Source organism: Solenopsis invicta, chromosome 16, assembly GCF_016802725.1.
Source record: "Solenopsis invicta isolate M01_SB chromosome 16, UNIL_Sinv_3.0, whole genome shotgun sequence".
NCBI lineage: Eukaryota > Metazoa > Arthropoda > Insecta > Hymenoptera > Formicidae > Solenopsis > Solenopsis invicta.
Window position 1 is genome coordinate 24,921,737 of NC_052679.1, and position 17,032 is coordinate 24,938,768.

A 17,032-nucleotide genomic window follows, 5' to 3' on the forward strand; every position below is an offset into this window, starting at 1 on the left:
TGAACACTGAGTAAAATCTCGAACCGTATCGACTTGTGTCGAGTTGTGCGTATCGTGCGCTACAGTGCGCTACGTTTACGTTGTTCCTCGCTTTTGCTTTGATCTTACAGAAAATATGTCGAAATACAAGATTGTTATGGTTCGCCACGGCGAGAGCGAGTGGAATAAGTTGAACCTTTTCTGCGGATGGTACGATGCCGGTCTGTCGGACAAGGGTACGCAAACATAACCTGGCTGCATCCATCGAATGCATCAATCGAATCCACCTTTTTCAAGGGCGAAAGGTCGTGTGCTCGCATGCGAATCTTTCAAGACGCATTCTTTTTCACAATGACCTTGTTGACATACTGCAATTGCATACTTTTAAGTCACGATAGAAATGAATCTTTATGATGATTAAAATTATTCATTTATTTATACAAATATGTTAATTTCGACAATTTGTAGGATTTGTATACATTAATAAAAACAGAACATTTCAAAGTTTGATTTAAATATTGTTATACTTTAAACTCAATATTTAATATTTACCGAATGTTAATTTCTTTCACAAACACTGTTGGAATTTGAAGACTATTTTTGCTTGTCGCTGCCACAAAACAATTTTCTTTGATTGATAAGTCTTCACTGTCAACAACTTCAAGGGAAGACAGCTTCTGTTTACCAGAATTATTTAAAGTAAAAAAAAAATCATCTGTATCTTTAAATTTCCATGGTGTCTGTGGAGAGTTAAGATTTATTTATTAGATTAAAGACTATACTAATCTTTTGTAATTCAAATTGTTTCTCGTAAATGAGTAAAGGTCAATTGGATACATCAATTTCATCTAATGAATGGACATGAAACAAATATAAGAATTTTTATTGGTTGGGCGAATTTAGAGAGATGAAGTTAAGTTGACTACTTAAGAATGCAGTTTGTTGACTATATTGATATAAGCTTGCAAACAATTAAAAATTAAAGATTGTTCATATATTGGAAATCTTATAGGCAAGAACGAGGCTGTGTCTGCTGGAAAAGCGCTCAAGGATGCAAACTACACGTTCGACGTGGCTCACACGTCAGTGCTCACGAGAGCTCAAGAGACACTCAAAGCGATCTTGAAGGAGATCAACCAAGAGAATATACCAGTTCATAAGACATGGCGTTTGAACGAACGACACTACGGCGGTCTTACAGGCATGAATAAAGCGGAAACTGCTGCCAAGTATGGCGAGGAGCAGGTACAGATTTGGCGGAGGTCGTTTGATGTACCACCACCACCGATGGAATCTGATCACAAATACTATGAAATAGTAGTGAAGGATCCGCGTTATGCCGATGGACCAAAGCCCGAGGAATTCCCTAAATTTGAGTCCCTCAAGTTGACCATTGAAAGGACGTTACCATACTGGAATGAGACGATCATCCCACAATTGAAAGAGGGCAAGAGGATCATTATTGCTGCCCATGGAAACAGCTTACGTGGCATAGTGAAACACTTGGATCGTAAGGCACTTTGCTAACTCAATCCATAATTTCTATCGTTAAGCTTGGAGTGTTACTCTGGATGAATTTTCATCCAAGTATTAATTAAAGTTTAGTTCAGTTTTTATTAAAATTTTAATAACTTAAAATAACATTTAATAAGATTTCATTAAATAATGTTATTCTAATACCTTGCAACCTATAAAGTAAAAAAAATGTAAAAAAATTTTAATTTTGGATGAATTTTTACCGAGAGTAGCGTTAATGTAAGAAAAATATGAGTAGCACTCCATGGTTATAATTGTGATCTACGAAATATAATTTTTTATTTGCAGAAATGAGCAATGAACAAATAATGGGGTTAAACCTACCAACCGGTATCCCATTTGTATACGAATTGGATGAGAACTTCAAGCCTGTTGTTTCTATGAAGTTCTTGGGTGATGAAGAGACCGTTAAAGCTGCGATGGCTGCAGTTGCCGCACAAGGAAAGGCCAAATAAATAAAAATAATAATAATGAAAAGCATCAAATGTGTCGATCTGTAAGAAGCAAATCTATTGTATATTTGTTTAAAATATTTATGAGTCTCTAGTTTCGTTGTTGCGTTAGAGAATGTAGCTCGAGAAAGAAAAGACCATGTACCTGTTCTTGCTTAAACGAGCATTTCTCTTGTGTAAAATAAAAAATATGTATAAATATATAACATAGAATATCTGAAAATATGAGATTGCATTCATTTAGTCACTGTTTATATTATACACACTATGTGTGTGTTGAAAAATATTTAGGATCGTGCTTCAGTGGTTGAACGACCACCAATAAATAAATGACTATTTAAAAATATTAACATAATAAAACTTCAAAATAATAAATTGCTAATTGATATTTTTAAATCTAATTTACAAGTTAAAATATCATTATTTACTCGAAAATATAATTACTGTTTTTATTTTTCATTAACTGATACAGTAACCCTAGTATCATTTAAAAGTTCAAGTTGATCTGACGTAATCTTGGCAAAATAACTCAAAGTTAAATTGGGGTCATTATCTATATCCCATTAACTTTTCATATCCTCTTTAATATGTTAATAGTATTAAGAATATAATAATATATAAATTATTTCTCTTACATTTTTTAAATATCTTGATCTATTAAGAATAAAACAATATTATTTACTTCTTTCAGATTTTTTCATTATTTAGAATTTTAATTCATACGCGTCGCATGATAAACAGACGGTTTATCATGCGACGCACATATGAGATGTTCTTTTAAAATGTTTAAATGAGAAGAATATTTATTTTTTTTATATGACGAGAGAGAGAGAGAAAGAGAGGGGGGAAGAAGCAAAGTTCGTGTCTAAACTTTGAGTCATCTAATTCAGGTCAGATACTGAGATATCAGTATTGCTCATTGTCAGTGGGTTTCAGCTTTTAGCATGAAGAAAGTTTTTGTATAACCATAACCTATACATGCAACGCTGAAACCAGCTGAGACAAAGTCTCTGCTTGAAGAGGCGGAGAATTTGAGATTCAAAACATGAGTCGCGTGGATTTAAAGGTCGTGTTGTTGGGTGACGTGAAGGTGGGAAAAACCAGTCTCATGGAACGATATGTAAACGATTCGTTTAACAGCAGTAGACCCTATCAAAATGTAAGTATTCGATTATGTGCGTATATACGGGAGCGTTCATGCTGCGACGCCTTCGTGTCTGGCGATCGACGTTTCTCGTAATATTTCAAAGGAAAAAGATTCTTTTCGCTTAAAAAGAGTAATTCGACTATTTAATTTCGAAAGAATGGAAAGAATCGGTCGAATCACACGTAAAGGCATACCTCACAGCATTAATTCCCCTGTACATGTTATATGGAAAAGACGATTCAACTATTGTTAAGAGACAAAGAAAAAGAGAAAGATCGTAGTTTTAGAATTCATAGAATCCTTCCAGAACGAAACCATTCCTTTTAGCTGAATTTATATTTTGTATTTAAATGAGTATCAATGGTGATAATATGTGAAAGAATTAAGGTGTTATATCACAATTACGTTTGTGGTTGTTTTCAGTTACAATTTTATCAATGCTATTTTATCAACATGCATCAGAAAAGTATCATAATTGGTAATTATAATATTTGTCAAAAATAATTTTCACACAAATAAGACTTTAAAAAAATTACATAATTTTTAAAAATAATTAAATTTGTACTTGTGATACTTTTCAACAAATGTTGCTAATACAGTGATTTGAAGTAAGGGAGGAGCAAGAGAAAAATTGTGAACAGGTAGTCTGCAAAAAAGTACAGCTAAAAGAATGGACCTAGTAAATTTGAAAGCACTAATGGTACATGTCTTGTTTCTCTTAGTCCGCAACATTGTGGAAAGAAAATTATAAAGTAACATTGTTAAAGTTTGCACTGAGAATCGTCTAAATGGAAGGGAGGGCCCTCATATACCAATTAATGCAATTAAAATTATGCCGCAGACAATAGGCACTGTATTTGCATCGAAGCGAGTGCAAGTGAACGATGTCACACTTATGATGGGAATATGGGACACTGCGGGTAGCGAAAAGTGAGTATATAATTACTAACATCAGAATTTTTGTTTTGAAATTTTGAAACACTGAAAAAAACATAGTGCATGTCGTCGATAACTTCCATAGTATTATTAAGGCTGTATTAATTATACAGTTTCTGCAAAATAAATTGCAATTGGAAATGTGTTAATCTTTATACTTCTTTAGCTTGAATACTTAAAGAACTTTTTTTTATTTCTTTTTAAAATAAATTTTTTTATTCAAATATATAAAATTATTTTTTTTATTCCTTTCAAATATAATACAGAACATTTTTTATAATTCTTTCATTATTTTGAAAATATGTTTAATACATCCTTAATTACTTTTAATTACCTAGGTATGACGCAATGACTAGAACATATTATCGTGGTGCTAAAGCTGCCATAGTGTGTTATGATATCACACAGCCGAGTACATTCCAAAGAGCAAGACACTGGGTGAGAGAACTCAGGAGTATCGAGGAGAATTGTAAAGTGTATCTTTGCGCCACCAAGAAAGATTTGTGTGATGAAGGTTTTGTGTCGGATGATCCAGATATGCAGAACATGGTGGAAAGGTATGCAAGCGGTACGCAGACCAAGCTTTTCGTAACGTCTAGTAAAACAGGAGAGAATATAGGTAAAGAAACATTATATTTAGTAAACGTTAATATAAAATAATTTTTTATATTATCGAAAACTATTTTACCTATCTATAAAATGTATTTATTGTATCTGTCTCTTACAGTCGAATTGTTTGACGAAATCATACAGGATTTCGCGTCTAATCCAGAAAATTTACAAAAGGTAGAAGAAACAATTGTTTTGAGCAAAAAGACCGGGGAAAGGTATTGTTGCGCAACCTAACAATCAGTATTGGTACTCATTGTATTTTTTTATGCTTTTTTTATGGCAGATGATTTATCTCAGATATTACGGTAATCTCGTAATAAAATAGACTCTATTGTTAATGACCAATGTGATATTTTGCTCAGCAAAGCTTAAAATGTTATACTCGCAATGTTGCCAGCTATAAAAAAATGGATTGAATGTTTCAGTAAATAATAAATTTACTGAAAAATTTAATAAAAAAGTGTATAGAATATGCACATAAGATTTTGTATAATTGAAATACTATGCAATATATACAATTGAGAAATGTTCTTAAATATGTGCCTTTTGATTATTTAAATCAGCTTGAAAATAATTTTTTATATTAGGTTATAATCATATTTGGTTATAATCATATATTTCAAATATTTGGTTATAATCATATTATAATTCATAAATAATTACGAATTAATTGTGATAAGGTTCGGACTGATCACAGGCTAGAATCACGTCCTTGATTATATACATAGAATATAGGTTTTCTTTTTTCAAATTTTGCCTTATCAAATCTGAAGAATTGTATTTTGTATTTATTATTATTAAATAGGAATTTGAAATTGTTTTACTTTCTCCGAAATCTTTTGGAGAAATGAAACACTGAAAATCGATAAATGTGATTTTTTAAGTTTTAGTTTTGTTACAGTAGATTAATAAGTAATCAAAAAAATCTTTTATTGCTATCATTTTATTAACTTATAATTACCTTTTGAAATTAATTCCAATAAAAGTCACTGCTGGGTAAGAAAGTTCAGTTACTAGAGCGCGCGTATTCATAAATAATTAATTTAAAAGTTAATAATTTAAGTTTTTATAATTTGTTTATCGACGACTAGGAAAAGTAGGATATACAAAATTCTCTGACTTGCTCGTAGACACCAAAAAATATAAAGCCGCCAATAGTAAAGCTGGTTACTCTCGGGAGAAAACCGGCGAACAACCTAAACATATTATTCTGTTGAAACATCGGGTATTGTTTTAGATTGAAAAATACATATTTTACACAAGTCTTACCCTTTAACACCGTGTTCCCTGTAAACCTCTTTCAACATTGTCGATATCTTAACTTCCTCTTTCTCTGCTGATGTACTAGACAACATAATTCTGGTCTTTGCGACATCTAATGGCGTTGTTAAAGCAGCTGATATAGCAACTAAAAAATCAAAAATTCTAAAAACCTTATGTAAGTGATGTCTCACTTTTAAAAGAGGTTTTCAAGTCCTTTCACATGAGAACTTGAACAAATTTTAAGAATAATTTAATTTTAATATATAGGCTTAAATTTTTTTAATTTGTTGATCGTATAGTTTTCTTTAAATTTAAAATGTATAATAATTTTCTAAAATAAAATTGAATTTTGTGGAAAGTTGTTCCAAATCAATTAATCGCATTGTTCACAAATTATACAATATTATTCTCTTTAAATGACATTTACTATACCAATGAAAATGCAATAATGCTTGTTATTATTAAAATTATATTAAAATTATTATTAGAAATAATTATTTTTTAATTTTTTTACACACTATTTATCAATATTATAAAAAAATACTTTTCAATAATAATTATTTTTATTGTTTAAATTTTTGTTCATAAGTTATTATTTTGAAGATAGCATAATGTGTTAAAGGCTACTTTGTTAAACGATATATATGAATAAAAAATCTTGCAATTTTCCTCCATTTTTTTTATAAGCTAGAGAACTTCCTTGACTCAAACCATTTTATTAAATAATATGTGCATTTTAAGTTATTACCCGATGCAGATCCGCAAGTAGCACCTTCTAGAGGCGTACACTCCCGTATTTGTTGGGTCCAATAAAGCTTGAAATATTCCCATAATGGCATTTGGATCACGCCGAATGGCAGATCCCGTAGGACGGTGCTCCCATAGCCGCGATATAGTGTTCTTAATTTGAGTCGATGTGTGTCGGATAGAAGCGCCTGTTTCCTTTGTTTAACTACCTCGACTGGTACCCGGACCGAACAGGCAGTCTATGCATGAAATAGAGCAAGTTTTAATACATCATTGTATAATATTTTTGATATAATACAATTTATAAAATGTGATTTATATATAGAATGTTTGATAACAAATAGGAAAAAATTTAAACGATCCTAGATAAAATAAGAGCAAATCAAGAATAATAAAATTGCGATCAAGGTTACATTCTATTAATTATAAATATTCAAATATCACATAAAAAAGCGCCACAAATACAAATATTTATAATTAAAAATGAAATCTTAATCTTAATCAGTTTGTTATTCTCTTTTGTCTTATTTTCTCTGTATTTTATCTAGAATCATTTTTTAAATTTTTTCTCATCTGCTAACATCCTATGTATAATGATCACACTTGTCATTGTATACTAATACAAAAATTTGAAATATTAGATTTACTCGACTGTATTATACAAACAATATTATTGAATACGATTAGCAATTACTATTTCAGAAGTCGATGCTGCGATCATGTGTATAATTGAGTGATACTGATCTGGTATGTATGGCTGTGAATACTGTTTTATTCCTTCGTAAGTGATAAAAAATATAGCGGCTGTAATAACAAAATATTCGTTAATATTAGTAAGATATTCAGTTGATGTAACTTTGTATTTTATATTAATATTCAATTGTACCTGACGGAGCCGAGCCAAGCATCACAGGACCGATGCCTTTGTATAGATGCTTAAAACCGCCAGATTGTAAAAACCCATGTTGGCTTTGCAAGCGCGTTTTCAGGGTGTCACATGGGAAGAGCGTCACGTCACAAATAATTCCTGCAAGAGCACCTGACTGACGTGAAATAGCGATTATTCTCTAATAAAATTATATTAATATCAAAATTTTTAATTTCAATAATAAGTAATTTATTTATGCTTTAACATTAATTTCCATGTTACTCATAAGTAGGTGACACATAAATTTCCATAAAGGTTCCATCACCCACAGATGGGGATGATAGTTTTATTTGCTGGAGATTTAATAATAATAATTTTATTAAATGTTTAAAAAATAATGTTAATTATAAATTAGACATTAAAATATATATAAACTTGGAAAATTTTTAAATATAATCAAGAATTAATGAGCCAAGTTAGATTGTTGTGCTTACAATTATAGATAATATCAGGCATATTCACAGGAGCATACAAATGTTATAATTCTAATATTCCTTAAAGTATCACTGGAGGTAACCAAATCCAAAGTCAAAACGTTTAATGTTTAATACATAAGCTTATCTGTACTGCTTATTTGTAAATATAAGTATAAATAAGTTATAGTAAGACATTAAAAAATAAAGTTAAAATAATTAAAATAATATAAGATTTATTAAACTTGTTGCTACAATCAATAGTTCATCGAACAATTTATCAGTGATGTAGAATTTATTTATAAGGAAAGAAAAAAAATATAATTTGCTCTGATTCATAAAAATTAACTTGGAATAGTAGACACATGGGATTAACTGGTGAAGTTTATACTCGATAAGTAATATGATTAATGAAGAATAAAAATAGCAAGCTGTAGTCAGTTGTGATGAATTGTAATAAAATGACATCTAATGATAAACATAAGATAAACGATGTGAAAAAGGCAACAGTTCAAAGATTACTTATTGAAAAAAAAATAGAAAAGATGCTAAGTATGTGCGTCAGTTAAAAATAAATAAATATTATAGTTTTAGGACTGTTGTTACACAAAAATAAATTTGAAACATTAAAAAGTTAACATATAAGTTTAATATAATTAGCCGACAATCGTGGACGAAAAACTTACGACAAACGACGTGAGCAAGACATCTCTTTTCGAGAGATTCGCTGCGGATTCCTCGTGAAGCATCTTCTTGCCACGTTGGGTCCGATTAATGTGAGGATTTCGAGAAACGTCATCGATAGCTGATAGCGAAAAGAGTGTAATGGCCTCTAATCAAGATCCTACCTCGTATCGCATCGGATCTCTCAATATAATAAACAGTACAATCGTTAATGACATAACAGTTGACATTTAGAGACTGAATATTTTGGATCGTGCGTGTCTCCTGAGATCTGTACCATTCATGATGGAGCGATTTGCGTAGACGTGCACGAATGATGCAAGCCGGCGAGAAAACACGTGTTCCGTATGCATCACACAAGTGCGCGTGACATTTCATTAAATCCGTCGTCTGCTTATCGTACCTAACCTTTCGAACGCTTCGCGGGAAAGAAATTTTACTCTTTCAAAGCAGGGCGTTCAGAAACCATACGTAACAGCCACTACAGGAAAGTCTCGGACACACAAAATGCACAGCACAACATGAGCCTAACATAAGAATGCTGAACAATAAGCATTTTTATAAAATCGCCATATTGATTTATACAAGATGCTCATTGATCCAACAGTCTTATGTAGTACATCTTTTTTTTCTTCTTTGAGTCCTGCACAAAAAATAGTATCAAATAATTAGTATCAAATTGAAACTTATATTCTTATTTTTTGCAACAAATTCTTTATTGCACTATTCTTTATTTTTTATTTCTTTATTTTAGCACAGACTTGAACCATTTTTATCGACAGAATCGCAAAATGGATGTAATTTTAGTTCATATTCCGGCCTAAATGGATGTGCGTCGTTAGTGCGCCGGGAATTTTAGCGTTATAAGAAAAAGGCTGGCACCTCTCAGCCTCAGGTTCCTCTCTGGTATATACAAAGGAAGGAATAGGAAGTGGAGCTTCCGCGCTTGCGTCCATGGTATGCGTCGTCTGCTGCTGCCACTCTCGCCATTCTCACAACATGCGCAAATTGCCGAGGACGACGACATTCATTACGTTACATTTATAGCGCTCATCAGTGCGAGATATTATCAAAATGTCGAGTTAAGACGTATTTCGTCGAGGGAGAGGGAGTAAGAGAGAGAGAAAGAGGGAGTGAGGAAACATCAGCAAAGGAACAGATCTCGGGGTGTTGGCGATGCAGCGATCGTCAAGACGGTAGTGAACCAACTCTCCGGAGAGGATCATCGTTAGATCTGGTTAGATCCAGCCAGATAATGCAACGCAATGGAACCTGTTTGACGTCTTCGCGGATCCGCGGAAATGCCGGAGTGAGATCTAACGACACCGTTTAACGATAAAGCTAGAGTTATCTGTTTGTCAACGGTGAATGATTCATAAGCCCGACGTGACGATGACATCGGCGCGCATCTCGTCGACACGTGCGTAAACTGATATCTCAAGATGACACAGGGTATCCAGCGAAGAGCACATGATACCACGTAGCTGTCGTGGTGCGGTGGGAAACGCGCATGTTGACAGATCGCGAAAAAGAAAAGAAAATAGAGCGGAAGTAGCTTGACTTGTGATATCCACGTCTCCTACAAAATCTATTCTACTAGGGTCTAATTGGATGAAATCCAAAGATACATAACACCAAGCCCGAGAAGTATTAGCGTAAAGAAAGGGAGGACGCATCTTGCTTTATGCATGCCTATTTACTAAAAAAAAAACCTTACTAATTTTATTAACGCTTCACGTAAGATGTAAATATGTGCAGTACCTGTGAAGAGCTTTCTGAAGTTGATACGACTAACTGATGCGGCTTAACAATAATTAACCGAGCTTTTTCTAATAAGATGCACGAGAATAATGATGCAAATGACACAAGAGAATACAATACAACAGACGTCACTGAGTCTATTTTGTACACTGTACTGGTGAACGATCTTGCGACAATTCCCACAAGCATGCCAAGTGTGATCTACAACGACAGCGTGTCCACGACGGCGTACATTGAATTGCCGCAGGACAGCGAGAGTAACCAACGATTGTGGAATTTATCCAAAACCGCCATAACTTCACTGTCCGAACCCACGACGATATCGTTTAACACTTCAAGAAGCACGGTATACACGTCGACGACAGAGTCCTTCGACGAGTTCGGCCCGCCGGAAGGAGTAGAATATATTTTTGTACCACTCGGTGTGGTGGTCTCTGTTATTATACTATCAGCTGTGGTATGGGTAGCGATATCACTTTTGTCATTACCTCGTGACGTTTTTCCCCTTGCCTGTTTTTATTTTTAAACACGGCACTACGCAAGTATCAACGCATCACATGCAATGGCTGCACTTAGCAGAAAAAGCTTTGCAACTATTCTAAGATTCTTTTAAGAATTCTCTCCGCTTTTACACATACATATATATGTATATAGCTTTAAAGAAAGCTTATATACATACATATATGTACATATAACAATGGAGAGGAGTATTACATGATTTTTCCTTCATATACAATTTTATTTAACCAAGGAGTTTTTGGCATTGCCATCTTCAAAATAATGGATAACAAAAAATTTAATAAAAAACAATTCTTTGTTATTTTGAAGTAGTTTCTTTATAATATTGATAAACATTAATGTGAAGAAAAAGTTGAAAAAAAAAAAATTGTTAATGATTTAAATGTAGTGACAATTGTTACCACATTTTCCATGATAGGTATATTAAAGAGAATTGTATAATAAACATTTCGTATTCTTACACGAAAATGACAGTGAAACTTTAGTTCTATTCTAATTCTAAAATGTTTTTTTATAAGCTCCATTCTTTCTAATATATATTTTGTTTACAATTAAATTACTTAAAATTCTCTTTTCTAAAAGCTGCACTTTAGAAAGTCATTTAAAGAAAACAATATTAAAAAAAATTTTTTTAATTCAGGGGAATGCTCATATATATAAAAATCATATTTATTTTCTTGTTTTTAGTTTCGGCTAAATTTAAATATTTAAAACCAATCATAATAAAGAATCTTACAATAGTTGCAAAACTGCTTTTTCTGTTGAACACAGCCAGTGTATCATTGTACATACACATATATGTTTTGATATGAAGAATACAAATCATTTCATGCAAATCACAGATAAATGCGAAATACAATCATACAGCTATAAAAAAATTTTTTTTAGCAAAACTTTACATCCTGCTTTTCTTGTTAGGAATAAATAAAAAATTTCTTGAGCTTCAATACCCAATTTCGTTTTTAAAGGTGCTGATTATATCGAGAAAGCGCAAGTTGGAACGTTTAAGACACAGACTCATGCCAATGTACAATTTTGATCCTGGGGAAGAGGAAGAAGATGACTGGGAGACTGAACTGTTGGACGAGTGTTACAACACACATCAGAGACGAGTGTGTAAGATTGTTTTCGCTTGCAGCTCATGACGAGTGCTTTGAAAAATAAGAATCAATTGATTTTACAGCAAGGATACCAATCCATGGATACTGAGGAAAACGCAGAGCTATTCGGCGGTCACTAATAGCACATTTTCGCATGGCATTTATATCATTTTTTCATTAAGTTATAATCGTTATAGGCTAAATACATTTATTTATTGTAATTCTTGTACACAGTTTTTAAGCATACTAGAATTTGCGATTTTAACTGTGAAAGCTATATTTTTTCTTATACAAGTTCTTGAAGACCAAAGTTTTATAAAACTTTTATAAAGAAAAGTTTTATAAAGTAATATATTTATTAGAAATATATTTAATAATTCCAATTTTCTTCAACTACTTTTTATAGCCTAACATTGTCTAAATTATATATCAAATTTTGAATCGTTCATTAAAATCGAATATTATACATGCAAGTTATAAAGTATTATTAATTAAAGTGTATATAATACATTGACTTTTATGCAGTTAATTTCATATTAGAAAATATAAATATGAAAATTTTCACAACTCTATTATTTATGTAATTTTAATTACGATCATTTCTTCCCACTTCATTCTGTTTTTCCTCATTCAAACTAACCATTTTTATTCCAACGAATAAATATGAAAAATATTATTTGTTTCGCATAACTAAATGAATGAAAAGTTCGCATGCTATCGCTTATACGAATTATTGCCACAGCTTTATGATGAAGCGTAAAATTTTTGTTTGAAATTTTAAAAGTATCGGGGAAAATTAGATGCAAAATTAATAAGAGTACTTTGAGTTTATTTACTTTAATACAAATTTGACATTCACACATATGCTTGCCTCAAAAACGACAGTAATATACATTCATTAAGAAAGTGTACTTATTAGTGTTAATTAGAAAAGAATATTCCCTGCATATGTTACATACAAGAAGTATTTTTTTTACCTTTCTCTATCTCTTACAATACGTATTAGATCGGTATGGAGTTCTTTTTTTGGCGTTGCCATGAATGTCGTGTAATATGTGTATGAAGGAGAAAAGGAGGTAGCAAACATGTGACACAATACTCTATACTGCGTGAAATAGTTTTCTTTAATTAAAAAAAGTGTATCAAACTTCACTTCTCTCGGGCAAATTAAAAATTGTTTTGAGATCTCTGCATCCTAGTCCAGTCTTTCACTGTCAAAAAAAGTTACACGTACGATAGTGATGATACTTAAAAGTATGATTTTTCATTTATCATTAATAGTAGTGATGTCAAGTAAATATAAAGAACTTAATAAATTTTAACACAACTTTTGTATCCAACGTTTTTTTTTGTGATTTTGTCAGCGCGTGTGGCAATGTGACACCGCGAACTAGAGTCTACGGGAAAAACTCCAATAATCGGTGTGGACAATGTCCATCGCTTCGACACTCGCTCGAGAGTTACCGGGTTAAAACAAACAAAAAAGTAGAACCTTTTAAAGTGATTGAACTTAATTCAATTTTCTATTTAAAGATCTTCGAAGGATAAGTCAGCTGTGTTAGTTTCGTCCTCCTCTATTGCATCTCTGGATGCTTCAATTCTCCTCCTCTTCCTCCTCCTCCTCCTGCTCATCTTCATCCTCGCCGGTGAGCTCAGGTTTCTCTTCTGTCTTTTTCGGTCTACCACGACCACGTGACGAAGTAGTTGTGCCTTTTGGTGGTCCTTGCTGTAAGTTCAATAATTTTCTCGTGAAAATATATTATTAACTATTTAAAATTGATTACACAAGCAGAGCTATATAATAGTCTTTAGCTTGACAAAGATCTCTTTTTAGATTCTTCGAGATATGCAAATTTTACATGCATTGGTTCAAGTGCCACATACCTTCTTCTTGTGGGAGCCCTTAGGTCTACCCCTTCCTTTTTTAACAGGTCCAGGTGGTGCGTCGTCCTCGTTGTCAGATTTTGCGGGACGTACCGCGTTATTCTTTTCCGCGGCGGGCCTACCCCTCTTTTTGGGCTCCTTAACGGCATTCTTGTCTGCCTTGGCTGGCCTGCCCCTCTTCTTTTTTTGCTCCTCCACCACAGGCGAATTGTCGTCTGACATATTTATTGTCCTGTATCACTGTAACAGTAAGATCAATATCAATTTATCTCGCAATCCCTTCGTCTCATTTCAGGTCGTATCATCCCCGATAAGATGAGCCGCGATGAATGCCAGCTAATACGAAGAGTTCTAAGTCATCTCTGTGTATACACGTGTATATTAACGTGAAAATAAGTACGTCACTCGATGTTTTCCACAGTTTTCCTTGAATGTTTTTTTTGCGGATAATTGACTTGCCGTAAAATCTCTTAATGCCATATATTCGTGAAAAAAGAAAAAAAAAAAAGAATAAACATGGTAAAAAAAAGCATACATTGTATCTATCTATGCATGTGGGCGCAATGCAGGGTAGCCATCGTGTAACTTTTTCTCCAGGGCAGAAATATGAACCAAAAATTTTGTACCATTGAAATTAATGAAGAAAATTTTCATTTTTCACGTTTGCGCTCCAGGGAAAAAGTTACCACTGCCCAGTGTATAAACGTAGAACGCGTATCTCGTCGTGAGGATGCGTTAACCCTACGCGAGAATAAACCGATAAAACCGGCTCGTGCATATCGCTGTTGTTGAACAGAGACGGATACAACGAGGCTCTCGAATCTTAGAGGAAAAAAAAAAGATAAAAATAAAAGACGTGAACGTGACTATCGATCTTCCGATATTTTCCTCTCGCCCGTTGTCTCGCGCGCTTGAAGAAGCATCGGGGATCGCGACGAGAAAGAGGAAGAGAGACGGAGAAAGAGGAGGAAGAGAGAGAGAGAGAGAGAGAGAGAGACGGACGAGTGCGCAATCGCGCCACGAAAATCGGTACTATCAATTACGCGCCTTGCAAGTTTACGGGAAGAGATACGCGGCGCGCGGCGTACAATTTGCGTCGCAGAACGCCTCATCGGCGCGGTATGGCGCGCGCGGCTCGGCGCGATTGAAATAATTCACGCAATCGCGATGTTCGAGCTCGGCTGCTGTCGCATGGCTAGGGCAAAATTTCGCTCGCGAGCGTCCATTCGAACGTAAACTACGTCGAAAGATATCGTTACGATGGTCAGGGTCGACGACATAGGGTAACAGCGTCTCGACGTGTTCGCTACCTCTTTTCTCTCTCTCTCTCTCTGAAAGTTCCGCGCCCGCCATTTTCAAAATTTGCAAACGGATCGCGTCGGAGCCCCGCCGGGACGTGTCGACTCGAGACACCGGAGTCGAGATCGTACGCGATCGTTTCTTTTTCATTTTTCCCCTTAAATTTTTCGCGATGGTCACCTCGCGAAAAGAACAGCCACGGAAATTGGTTATTCGGATGGCGGGACAGCCGCCGTCGCCGCGTCGAGGGACGCCATGAACGAGAGAGAAAGAGAGGGAGAGAGAGAGAGGCGCGAATCATGGCGTCCGTGAGTCGTGTGTGACTCCGCGGCGGTGGCGTCTACCCGCGCCGTCATGAGGCCCTCGTTTGGAGTCGTCGCGACCGATAATCTCTGCAAGTAACGACGCCACGGCGACGAGGCGCGCGCCGAAAAATCGGTCGGGGGCCTACCGAGCGATCCGACGCACTTCCGCGGCATGGTCGCGCGCGCTTACCGCCCAAATAAATATTAGTGTCCGCTCTCGTGGCGGTTGGACGTTAATAACGCGCTGGCGGAGGCGAGCGCGGCGACGGTAACGGGCCGCCTTGGACGCGCGCGCAAACCCGCCACGCACGCCCGCACCGACTACTCTCACGAACTCACTCACTCACCTCACTGCTCGGCTCAAACGGAAATCGTATATCTGCGTACGTCGGGCCACGCACTCTCTCACCGCCGCAAGAACAAAGGGTGATATATCGCGCTGCTCTCCCGGGTGCCGGTTGGCAGCGCGCGTCGTGTGGCGTAACAGCGATCGGTCGGTGTCTCGCGCGATCACGTCGCGTCGCGTAGAATCGTATTGTATCGCGAAACGCTGCTCCTGTACAAACGAACTCACGCTCCTTTCGCTCGCTCGATCACTCACGTCGTATGTGCACTCGGCACGCTTCCCGACTCTCGTTCGCTTCGCCGCCGTATCGCGTATATTAACAGGCGCCGCTGTGCCCGCGCACTCTGCACACAGAAACAGGCAACACGGCGCGCGCGCGCGCGAGCGTGCTCGCGGGCGCGCGTTCGCCACGCACACACAGGCATACACACACACACACACATTCGTACGCATGTAACCGCCCCGCCGAACGCAGCTTCCACTCTCTTCTCGCGCGTTCGCCCTCGGCAGCGGCAGCGGCGGCGGCGGCGAGCCGGCCGGCCGGCAGCAGCGGTACGCTCCGACTCCCGGATCCGCGAGACGAACGGGCGAGAGATCGAAGCCACGAGTCGGTCGTCCGCCCGCCCGACCGGGTCCTTCCGTCGACGACGTACGTAACGACTTTCAGGCATACAATTCTCACACACATACACACGCAAACACAACACGACGACGTGCGAGGCAACTTACCGGGAGAATACCAAGCCGCAACTGACCGACGACGATACACTGCGACGCGATTCGTCGAGCCGCGGTTCGCGAGCCGGCCCGAAGACCTCTCTCTTCCCCCTCCCCACTGACTCCCCGGCCCAGAGCGCGCGTCAACGAATTCCCGCCAAAAGATCGCCCCGCGCGTTCGGCGGTGGCGGCGGCGGCAGCACCGAAAAAAAATCGTCGTTCGTCGTCGTGCGCCGCGCCAAGGCGAGGAGGCGCGAGAGCTAGCGACGACCGACGACTAGAGAGGTGGCTCGCTCTCTCTCTCTCTCTCTCTCTCTCGCCTCCCTTCCTCCTTTTTTCCTCCCTTCTTCTTTTGCGATGGGAAAGCGCGGGATCTGCTCTCGCGTCAGGATTTTCGCTCACTC

At 36.4% G+C, this 17,032-nt stretch overlaps 5 protein-coding genes across 14 annotated transcripts; 3 read left to right on the top strand and 2 right to left on the bottom strand.

Annotated features, from left to right (window-relative positions):
* Nucleotides 1–2,192, top strand: LOC105193833 (phosphoglycerate mutase 2). Its single transcript, XM_011158450.3, has 3 exons — nucleotides 1–215; nucleotides 992–1,489; nucleotides 1,804–2,192. Exons 1-3 carry the CDS (start codon nucleotides 116–118, stop codon nucleotides 1,968–1,970), a joined length of 765 nt encoding a protein of 254 aa, XP_011156752.1. The 5' UTR covers nucleotides 1–115; the 3' UTR covers nucleotides 1,971–2,192.
* A 482-nt stretch (nucleotides 2,193–2,674) lies between these two features.
* On the top strand, nucleotides 2,675–5,198 carry LOC105193834 (ras-related protein Rab-24). 3 transcript variants are annotated; one of them, XM_026135161.2, is made up of 4 exons: nucleotides 2,675–3,126; nucleotides 3,837–4,044; nucleotides 4,389–4,669; nucleotides 4,778–5,198. In XM_026135161.2, exons 2-4 carry the CDS (start codon nucleotides 3,947–3,949, stop codon nucleotides 4,894–4,896), a joined length of 498 nt encoding a protein of 165 aa, XP_025990946.1. In that variant the 5' UTR covers nucleotides 2,675–3,126; nucleotides 3,837–3,946; the 3' UTR covers nucleotides 4,897–5,198. The 3 variants fall into 3 exon arrangements, with proteins under 3 accessions (XP_025990946.1, XP_011156754.1, XP_039315056.1); XM_011158452.3 differs by having other exon boundaries at nucleotides 2,678–3,126; nucleotides 3,956–4,044; XM_039459122.1 differs by lacking the exon at nucleotides 2,675–3,126 and adding an exon at nucleotides 3,150–3,755.
* Nucleotides 5,199–5,587: 389 nt separating this feature from the next.
* Nucleotides 5,588–9,359, bottom strand: LOC105193835 (S-adenosylmethionine mitochondrial carrier protein). Its single transcript, XM_039459121.1, has 7 exons — nucleotides 8,975–9,359; nucleotides 8,700–8,880; nucleotides 7,559–7,715; nucleotides 7,367–7,476; nucleotides 6,674–6,911; nucleotides 5,932–6,070; nucleotides 5,588–5,858 (listed from the first exon to the last, which is right to left on the bottom strand). Exons 2-7 carry the CDS (start codon nucleotides 8,760–8,762, stop codon nucleotides 5,750–5,752), a joined length of 816 nt encoding a protein of 271 aa, XP_039315055.1. The 5' UTR covers nucleotides 8,763–8,880; nucleotides 8,975–9,359; the 3' UTR covers nucleotides 5,588–5,749.
* Nucleotides 9,360–9,601: 242 nt separating this feature from the next.
* On the top strand, nucleotides 9,602–14,493 carry LOC105193839 (uncharacterized protein C3orf18). Of its 7 annotated transcripts, none has more exons than XM_011158459.3 (3): nucleotides 9,602–10,921; nucleotides 11,946–12,093; nucleotides 14,257–14,493. In XM_011158459.3, exons 1-3 carry the CDS (start codon nucleotides 10,535–10,537, stop codon nucleotides 14,349–14,351), a joined length of 630 nt encoding a protein of 209 aa, XP_011156761.1. In that variant the 5' UTR covers nucleotides 9,602–10,534; the 3' UTR covers nucleotides 14,352–14,493. The 7 variants fall into 7 exon arrangements, with proteins under 7 accessions (XP_011156761.1, XP_039314957.1, XP_011156762.1 ...); XM_039459023.1 differs by lacking the exon at nucleotides 14,257–14,493 and adding an exon at nucleotides 12,143–12,649 and having other exon boundaries at nucleotides 11,946–12,089; XM_011158460.3 differs by having other exon boundaries at nucleotides 9,603–10,915.
* Nucleotides 13,099–16,844, bottom strand: LOC105193838 (high mobility group protein HMGI-C). 2 transcript variants are annotated; one of them, XM_011158458.3, is made up of 3 exons: nucleotides 16,641–16,844; nucleotides 13,962–14,201; nucleotides 13,099–13,803 (listed from the first exon to the last, which is right to left on the bottom strand). In XM_011158458.3, the coding sequence occupies exons 2-3, from the start codon at nucleotides 14,181–14,183 to the stop codon at nucleotides 13,672–13,674; spliced, it is 354 nt and encodes a 117-aa protein (XP_011156760.1). In that variant the 5' UTR covers nucleotides 14,184–14,201; nucleotides 16,641–16,844; the 3' UTR covers nucleotides 13,099–13,671. The 2 variants fall into 2 exon arrangements, with proteins under 2 accessions (XP_011156760.1, XP_011156759.1); XM_011158457.3 differs by lacking the exon at nucleotides 16,641–16,844 and adding an exon at nucleotides 15,913–16,239.
* Nucleotides 16,845–17,032: the final 188 nt, after the last annotated feature.